This window comes from Gambusia affinis, linkage group LG16 (assembly GCF_019740435.1).
Source record: "Gambusia affinis linkage group LG16, SWU_Gaff_1.0, whole genome shotgun sequence".
Classification (NCBI taxonomy): domain Eukaryota; kingdom Metazoa; phylum Chordata; class Actinopteri; order Cyprinodontiformes; family Poeciliidae; genus Gambusia; species Gambusia affinis.
This window is the reverse complement of record NC_057883.1, coordinates 2,043,281-2,052,863: the sequence shown is the minus strand read 5'-3', so window position 1 is coordinate 2,052,863 and position 9,583 is coordinate 2,043,281. Positions and strand designations below refer to the sequence as shown.

At 41.9% G+C, this 9,583-nt stretch overlaps 2 protein-coding genes across 4 annotated transcripts in view; one reads left to right on the top strand and one right to left on the bottom strand.

Moving 5' to 3' along the window:
• Positions 1–597: 597 nt before the first annotated feature.
• On the top strand, positions 598–3,566 carry ap4s1 (adaptor related protein complex 4 subunit sigma 1). Its single transcript, XM_044142680.1, has 5 exons — positions 598–839; positions 2,170–2,256; positions 2,335–2,403; positions 2,478–2,489; positions 2,939–3,566. Exons 1-5 carry the CDS (start codon positions 702–704, stop codon positions 3,065–3,067), a joined length of 435 nt encoding a protein of 144 aa, XP_043998615.1. The 5' UTR covers positions 598–701; the 3' UTR covers positions 3,068–3,566.
• A 934-nt stretch (positions 3,567–4,500) lies between these two features.
• hectd1 (HECT domain containing 1) overlaps positions 4,501–9,583 on the bottom strand; it is a 32,157-nt gene continuing 27,074 nt past the window's right edge. For all 3 annotated transcript variants that reach the window (XM_044142676.1, XM_044142674.1, XM_044142675.1), the window contains 8 exons: positions 9,414–9,551; positions 8,237–8,715; positions 7,984–8,142; positions 6,792–6,870; positions 6,584–6,677; positions 5,651–5,801; positions 5,380–5,524; positions 4,501–5,293 (listed from right to left, as the gene is read on the bottom strand). In XM_044142676.1, coding sequence (XP_043998611.1) covers positions 5,156–5,293; positions 5,380–5,524; positions 5,651–5,801; positions 6,584–6,677; positions 6,792–6,870; positions 7,984–8,142; positions 8,237–8,715; positions 9,414–9,551 — 1,383 coding nt within the window. In that variant the 3' untranslated portion in view covers positions 4,501–5,155. The remainder of the gene's footprint in view (positions 5,294–5,379; positions 5,525–5,650; positions 5,802–6,583; positions 6,678–6,791; positions 6,871–7,983; positions 8,143–8,236; positions 8,716–9,413; positions 9,552–9,583) is intronic.

Below are 9,583 nucleotides of genomic sequence, written 5' to 3'. Positions count from 1 at the left end.
ATCTTCTGTAGCTGTCTGTATTACAGTGAAGCTGAAGAAGCTTCTGACTGAAGACACCATTGTTGTCTGATGAAGAAGATCCTCAAGGTGTTTCTTAATATTTCTTGTTTAATGAAGAATCCTTCTTTGCACCATCATCTGCAGAGGTACCACAGAACAGAACCAGAACACAACATAACTTCTTTATCTGGTTACTTAGTTTTTTCAAGTTCCTCAATCTGATGCTGCTATAGCAACAGATGGCAGCAGAAGATTACACTTCCACAACATGACACACAACCAGTGCCTTCAGTCCAAGGCTTCTTCACTTTGAACTGCCTGATTGCTGAAATGTGCTATATAAATAAACTTGATTGACATCACTGCCTTTTCCATGGATAATCCTAAAAAATACGACACTATTTAAGGAACAAATTAACTAGCTTTCTTATATATTGCATTATCATTGTAAACAAAGAGAGAAATTTACCAAATATACATGTCTTACCTCTTTGTGCTAATTCTCCAGCAGGAGCTTGCTCTCTCTAATTTTATTAAAAACATTTCCACCTATTTACTGACTTTTTTCTTAACTCCAATCCACTAGGTGGCAGCACTGTACCCCTCAGCTGCATTGTCATTGTTTATGTCATTGTTTATGTTTGAGGAAGGAAAACTGGTGAACTGTCTTAGGATGAGGCTGGTCTGTGGAAGATGACAGGATGATTAAGTTTGTGCTAATGGTGAACCAGCAGGGTCAGACCAGACTGTCCAAATACTATGAGCCGGTGGAGCTGAGCAAGAGAGCAGCGCTGGAAGCGGTGGGTGTCCGCTGCTGCCTGAGCCGCGGGAAGCATCAGGTAAAGTACCTGGCTGGCTAGCTCCCTTCCTGCCTGCTTGGCTGGCTGCTGAGGTCTGGAGAGTTTTCTGACCGAATGCTGAAACTATCGACAGAAATATGTGGCGGTTATACAGCTGGAAATCTTGTAATGGCAGCCATTGAATACAAATGCAGCACAGCTAGCAGCTTTGTAGGGCAACACTGCCGCCATGTTTGTGGGGGCAGAATTCTGTTAATAAAATATAACGGTATATATTTAAATGCACAGTCTACGTCCTTCCAAGCATTTACATTAACTATTTAGACTGGATGGAATGAAGCTTAGATATTTCCTCCAGATTTTTCCTTCAAAAATGCACCATAAAATACTGAAATGTTTGCCTTGTATATATTACACACCTCTAATATATACAGAATCCTTTCAAGAGTTGGAAATATTAGGAAATAAGATCTGATCAGAAATGCTGGAATAGCATCAGCTGTTTTAAAACTAGACAGTGAAACATTACATTACTACTTAATCTAATCTGAGAAACAATTGTGCTGAGATTTAAGTAGGAGTAGTAAAAGCAAATGAGATGGATTAGCAGAGCTTGCTGGCTCTTTAGTCAGAGCCGTTGGAAGACTGACTGCTACAGGAGATTTTTCTGACCACAGCATCACCAACCACAGTGACTCTTTGAACATACTTGGATGAAATGAGTTACAGCAAAAATTAAAATTCTCTTTGGAATAAAGAAAGTAGTTTTGAATTGAATAAGAGCTTGAAAATGAAAATGAGACGTTATCAGATTGGCAGATTGTTTTTCAAGAAACAATCTGCCAGAAATACTTTTGGATACTTCCAAATCTGAAGTATTTGGACTGCATTCAGTACATATTAACCAAGGTCCCTTTTTAAAGAGAGGTCGTAATTAAGCTAAACTTGAGTAGTACATTTTTCAAATTTGGTCAACGTTTTCTGTGAAATCATCAAACATCTTGAATATTTTCAACATTTGTAGTTGTGCTCACCTAAACAAAATCAGTCTCAATTTTTAACCAATCAGGGGTGACCTGACTAGACAATATTTTACTTAAATGTTCCACTGGAGATTTACCAAACGCAAACATCGAAATAATACTGAGGATGCATTTATATTCTTGAACCTGCATGGATAGTTTTAACTCTGTTGATTCACACGGAATTATTGTTTTTAGAAGCTGATTGATGCAGAATCTTTCCACCCTGTGTGGAAGGATTCTGCAATTACATCAATAAAATCTTAGAGCGAACATGATGGGTGGATGTAAACATCTTGTATCTACTGTGTGCAGGATCTGCTTACAGTATGTCTGCCTCTTTCCAGTGTTCGTTTGTGGAGTACAAAGACTTTAAGCTGGTGTACCGGCAGTATGCGGCGCTGTATGTTGTGGTGGGCGTGACAGACAGCGAGGTAAAGGTGCAGAATCTGAAAACGCTCAGATTGTTGTCCTGCTTGTCTAATTTGTGCTTCATGGAATCCTCCCTGCAGAATGAGTTATCCATCTACGAGCTGATCCAGAACTTTGTGGAGGTTTTAGATAAATACTTCAGCCGTGTGGTGAGTTCATCAGTGCTGAAAATCTTCAGATGGCTGCAGGATATCTCTAACTGTCTGTATTTATCTGTCCGCAGAGCGAACTGGATGTATCCTTTATGATGGCAGGTTCCCAGGTCTGAGCTCATTACGGTCTATTTGTAGCTCCACAATAGTTTTGAAATTAATTATGTATGTTTACTGTCAGAAAAAAACTGCCAGGAATGTATAAACTGTGCTGTGAAAAAGCATTTTCTGCAGTAATCTTCTGCTTTTGCCTTTTTTGTTGCATCAAAATGTTTCCTATTATCCAACCAATTTTACTATCAAGCAAAGATAAAAATTTTGATTTCGAAGATGATTTTATTCATTAAAGCTGCAGTTTAAGACTTTTATAAAAACTTTTTTTTTTTTTTTTACATATTTGTTGAAACTCTCATTTGTCATGACAGCATAATAACATGAGACAGACTGTGAAAAAATGGAGCTTGGCCATTTTTCAGTTCCGCCATCTTGTCTGCTGCCTGCTGGTTTCTCCTTGACCTTGAGATGTGATCAGATCATGTTTAATCTGGACTCTGTTCACATCATCCTGGATGAGATGATCCAGAATGGCCACATCGTGGAAACAAACAAGAGCCGCATTCTCGCTCCACTCACCGCCATCGACAAAATGGCGGATGGGTGAAGCAAGCAGGAAATGTCACAAACTATTGGAGCACTCTGGGAAATATTGGACTGGTGTTTGTTAGGGGTGCACCGGCAAATCAGTCCTGGTTTCCTTAATGTTGGGCGAGAAACTGATCTTATCTTCCTCTGCAAAGATCTGAAACCACGCCTGACAGACCGGTCACCAGGTCACATCTGCATCTGTGCAGCTGACAACAATCACTCCACTGTTGCCAACTTAGCAACTATGCCGCCATATTTAACAAAACTCAGAATCAGCAGGCCAGGCATTTTGAAGATCAGCGATTGGCCAAGAAACTGCAATCGGTGCACCCCTAGTGTTTGTAGAGCAGACTGCTGCCAAGTCTCCATGAGGCGCTAATGTACCAGTGTGTGCATCTCACAGCAACGCTTAACTGTACAGGATACTGCTGACAGGTTGTTACTGTGTGTAATGTGAAGTAATAATGTTTGTGGCTCAGTCAGATGATAATACATGCTGAAACCTCATTTTGTTATTTCAGTGTTTTGAGTGTTGTCTTTTTGTGCACAATATCTCTCGATCGGGGGCGTCCTAGTCCAATCCCTGGGGGCTTGTTCAAAAAAACGTTTCTGCTCCAACACATCTGCTCACGTCCCGATCTCTGCAGAGCTTCCAATTGTTCATTTGATTCCACTCAGCTCCTCCAGACTAGCCAGCAGCAATTAGCAAACACCTGGTGGAACTGCTGAGCTCATCAACTTTATTTATAAACACTTTAACATCAGCTGGAGCTGAAAAAGTGCCAAACATCAATAGTGGCTAAATAAGATAAAGCATAAAAAAAAAAAATAGCGCTACTCCTCAGTGCAACACTGGTAAACACGTTAACGGGTCAATGAAGGAGCCATGCTGTGGCCACTTCCTGAAAGCGGAGTTTCAATGGCCTCTGTCTCTTAAAAAAAGAGACAGAGGCCCAATTTCAAGGAGTTAAATTTTGAAGTCAAATTTCTTTTAAGTGATTTTATTTATATTTAAACAGTTACTTGATTGTGTTTTATAATAGCACCATGTGCCTTGAAAATAAATACTGCCCCTTTAAAGCATTTTTGTGCCACTCGCAGCTCTTCATATCTAGAGCAGAGCAGCTTCTAAATTTTACCCATCCCTGAAAAGAACCATGGGAATCTGGGAGATGGAGTTCTCACAGCTGTTTGAACAGTTTTCTATTTGATGCTCTTCCATAAAAATGTCACATCTGTGGAGAGCACCTGTGGATCTCTGCAGCTCCTCCAGAGTTACCATGAGCCTCTTGGCTGCTTCTCTAATTAGTCGTTTTTTCTGCTTGGTAGGCGGAGCTTGATCTGACCTGTTAAATTCAACAGTTACTAAATCAAAAAACAATTTATGGGATTTTCTGTTTCTAAGATGCTAAAAGAAAAAAAAAATTCTACAAACCACAAAACTAAATCTTTACTTCATACTTTGCAAACAATTTATTGATTATCTTTTGGAGCATACACATTTGAAAATATTTGTTTACCTGAAACTGCAACTTCAGTACTTCAGTTAAATAAATGTTTACAATATACAAAGAAAATACAGGGAGCAGAGTTTTTTAAATGTGCATCAAACACAATCAGTGTTTTTTTTTTCTCTTTAGCTTAATCAGAGAGGAAACACCAAAAACTGAACTCTGACCTTATCATCAGGTCTGAAACAAACCAAACTGATGCTCACACACGCACACACACACACACACACGCAAGCTGAATGGAAAGGAAGAAAAACTAAAAGGATGAAAACGAGAAATGAGCCTGAACCTCTAATGAAGGAAATGAAAACTAAGTGGAACCAGGCACTGAACTGAATGGACGAGAGGAGGGGACCTGTGTGCGAACGCAAACACACACACACACACTCTCACACACACCAGCCTGCAGCCTTGGCCCTGGATGCTGACGTGGTTGTCAGTAGGGAAGCGTGAAAGGTGTGGGTTGGAGATGTTCAGTCAGAATCCTGTGCTGCGAGCCTCTGTGTGTCTGTCACTCATGCGGCTGGATGTTCTGGCAACACGGACAGATGGTTTGGGCGCATGCTCAGTGTAACCGTGGCGACGCTCGGAGGTCAGTTCAGGTGAAAGCCCTTTTCCATAGTGGCAGCTAACAAACGCTCCCTCATGATGTCTTCAGATGAATACTCTGGGAGCTTCAGGTAGTGAACACAAGTGTTTACCGATGGATAGCTGGAGTCTGTTGCATCCACCTGAAGGGGGCGGGGCAAGAGAAGAACAGCAGCCAATCAGCTCACAGTCAGACTTTTAAAGATGCCTGAAGAAGATCTGAAACTACCTTTCTGACTACGGTGAGGCGTGGGTGAAGGTTGGCCAGGCCACCAGGGGGCAGCGTGGAGCAGCCGGTGGTGAACTGCAGGAAAGCTTTCCTCTCATCAGATGACATTCCACATAAAACCCTGACAAAGCGCTGAAAGCCAGGACTGTAGAGGAGCAGATACAATGTAACAGTTAAGATCAGCTTTTAGCCTCAAACATCAACCCTGTGTGGGTGTGGGTGTGTGTGTGTGTGGGTGTGTGTGTGTGTGTGTGTGTGAGAGCTCCCATACCTGTCTCTGGTGTAACCAAGCTTTGGTTCGGTGTAGTTGATGATGTCATCAGCATTCCAGGAAGGAGACTGGTTACCACAGAGAACCATCTGCACTTCCTTGTGGCTAAAGGAGCTCAGCTTCTCCATGGGGAACACCTGATTAAATCCCTCTGAGAACAGACGGGGTGAGTCCACACCGGTCAGTCACATCCAGCCATTATTCAAATTATCAACTCATTTAGTAACCCAGACTCTAAAAATACTACAAAAATATCTATACATTTTGCGCTTAAGAGCAGAAACGACAAAAACCTTTTTAAATCTGAACTCCTTAGTTTTAGCTTCACCCGACTCAAATACTGTAAGAAAACAAAAACTATGAAACACCTTTTGCTCTCCAATTATTAATTGTATTTGTTATCTGCAGATGCATCCTTTACTACAAATGATCAAGCATTCACTACAGGCTGTTACTGACTTTCAGGTAACAAAATGTTTATTTTCTTACTTAAATTATTCTATGATTTGAATTAGTTGTACATTTGCACCTCAATGTATTTCTAATAATGTATAAAAAAGCGTCAGTGGTTAAATAAAATGTGCAGAATGAGCCTTAATCAGATTTTTTTGTCCAGTTTTGTCTTACTAATTGCTCTGTGTTGTTCTTTTAACAAATGGCCTTTTGAGTTGGAATTCTCCAGTTAAGAATTAATCAATGACTTAATTAGTTAATCAATTCATAACTATTAATCCAATTAATTGTTTCAGCCCTACTTATAATAATAAACATCTCAACAGTTTGGTGTCCCAGAGAAAATGTTTTGTGATTTTGGGAACTATACAGGTTTTGGCGAGTGCTTGGAATGAAAACAAAAATAATTCCATTCTTTTTGAATGGTGCCTGAGCTGTAAGTGAGCTCCAGCTTTGTGTAGTTGTGATGTGTGTGTTCACCTTTGAAGGCCTCCATCTGTTTCTGGATGCCAGTGTGCATACAGAAATCAAACATCAGCTCCACATACTCCTCTGCATTCTCCACAGTCACCATCTGTCCTCACACAATCACACACAGAGAGAAAAGCAGGTTTAGTGGGACACACACACACACACACACACACAGTCCATCCTGTGACCGGAGCAGCAGCTGGGTGTGTGCTGTTACCTCGTCATCTCCGTTTGATTTCAGGTCTACTGCAGAGAAGCCATGAACCTTTGATGATGGACAGAATTGAAAGTTTAACCTGAAAACAGAAATGTCATTTCATCAGGTTACATTTAGAACAGCCGCAGGTACAAAAACACTACTTATTATTTCTATATCTTCATTTTAATACAGTATTATGAAACTTTTACAGACTACTGAGGCTGTGACCTTTTTTCTTTTTAGTCCTCCAGCATTTATATGAACGATCAGTGACAGATCATGTTTCTTGGGATTATTCTGCAGTGAGGTAGGCGTCAAGTTTATAAACCAAATGTTTGCTCTGCTGCTCAAGATGAGCCACAAATATGATTTAATGTATAGTTGTGTTTTTAAAGGTTCCTTTTGAGCACAGTGAGAACAGAGCGGGAGGTGTGGGTTTAAGTCTCACACACTCGCTGAATACGTTTTCTGGAAGCTCCTGGCTGGCTGCTGCAACTTGATGAAATTTATGAAAATTTCTTCTTCATTCACAGTACTTCTGGAAAATGCTGCGTAAAAAAACAACCACCAGCAAATCAAAAATACTGCAGCAAGCTGCAGATATTGCCAAACAAAAACGTAATATAAGGAGCGCTTCAATTTTGCGCCTTGAGAATATTTAGTTAAGCATACAGTCAATTATTATCTGTTTTAGGTCATTTTCTTTTTATTTATTTTGAAATGTGACCAGGGCTGGCTCAAGATTTCATGGAGCCTTAAGCAGCATTATGATGCTGTACTGATAGTGTATCAGTACAGGCTTAATAGAATCAGGTAGTCAGTCATAATTGTTTATTATTTGCTGAAGTGAATCTGTGAACAAACTGAGCTCCAACACAAAGATTAAACTGTAAAATGTTGGCATTTATGGGGCCCCTGAACATCTGTGGGGCCTTAAGCAGCTGCTTAGTTCATTTATGCCTTAGGCCGGCATTACCTTGTTTGAAGATCCATTGTGATTACTTAATTAGGATTTCACTGAAGTGCAAAAATGTGATATTTGTTTAATTTGTATTTTTTGTTTGTCTTTTTTCTCTTTTTGTGTTCAGGTATTGACTCCGGGGTTCAGCAGGTACTCTGGGTAAAACCCTGACTATGTTACGGCCCCAAACAGAAGAGCTGACTCAGCTCTTCTCAGCAGCAGGTCAAGCTGAGTCTCAGAGGATTTTACCCGAGGTCCTCGATGCTGAGTGGGGGTCCGGAGCCCATGGGGTTCCTCAGCATCAGGTCCTGCAGTCTGGTGTTCTTCTCATCCTCAGACAGACTCTTGCTGCCCAGGATCTGCCTCCTCTTCACAGCCAGCTCTTTCACTTCTTTTAGGAAGGTTGCTCTAGAATGGGGTCAGGGGAGATCATTTTCTAAATGAGCCAATGTTTTCACAACCAAACTAAAGAAGGAAACTCTGAACCCAATGACCTGCTGACCTGTGTGGGTTGACCAGCTGGAAGTCATCCCAGGTCAGGATGCCGTGGTACCAGGCGGGAGGCTTCCGTTTGGGTGGGTCCATGATGAACTCGGACTTGGAGTCTTCGTCGAAGCTGCCCACCGAGTACGTCTCTTGGCTCTCCTCAGTGGACGCCTCCGAATGCACCTCGGACAGCAGCGCCTGCAGGTGGGCACGCTCGGGGCCGTGGCCCGGCGGCGAGCCGCGCGACTGGTACAGCAGCTTGCTCATATTGGACTTGATGTCGCCCATGCAGAGCAGCTTGAAGAAGGGCTGGGACACAGGCAGGTCCACCAGCCGGTTGTCCTGGATGCACTTGGCCAGAAAAATTCCCAGGAAGTGGAAGAGCTTGGTGATGCGCTCCAGCTCCTCGCTGTCCTGCGGGAACGGAGCGGGAAACAGGCCGCAGGAGCGCTGCACGTAGAAACCGGGCGGCTTCAGACCGCCTCCCAGGTCCACCTACAGGGGACAGAGGAACGCACACGGTCAGCAGTGTTGCCATGGAGACGGAGGTCAAACTGATGCAAATCAACCACAACAAAGCATTGTCATGGTTCCTGTTCACTGGGTAAATACTCATCATGAACCTGGTGCATCCTCCTCACAGTTCTACTGGTTAACATGTTACATCCTTCCATTAAACATGGAGGTGCTCAACAACACACAACTGATTCCCTGTTAATGTGAGATTCTGGGAAATACAGAGGACTGGTATCACTGACACTGTTTATTTAAAACAATCATTAACATTGATTAATTTGGAGAGTCTTAACATCACAAGAATAAGTCATTATGAGAATAAACTCAATATTATGGGAATAAAGTCGTAATATGTCGACTGTTCTCATAAGATGACCTTATTCTTATCTTATTATGACCATGGCTCTAATACACCTGGCAGTAAAATCAGGTATTGTTAAACATAACAAATTATTTTTCAATAACAATGATCTGTTATTGAAAAATTCCATGATGAAGCTTTTTTTTCTGAAGTTATAGTGAGGTGTGCTGCATAGTCTGGAAAAATACGGTATATAACCCTGAAGTGTCAGTTTCACATATCATGACACAGAATGGTGAAATGGGCCTCAGACTGTGATGGAGCTCTACTCCAGTTTCTCATGAGTTCAAGGGTCAGCGGTTGCTAGGTGACTGACCTGTCGGGACTCGTCGTCAGGGAAATCGTCGTCACACAGCCAGATACCCAGAGACGTTCTCTGGAACTCTGCAGCCACCAGAGCGTAGAACTCCAGGGTGGGACCCAGACCGGTTCCCTCTTCACCTTGGAACTCCACCTGAACACACACACACACACAATTCAGCTTCA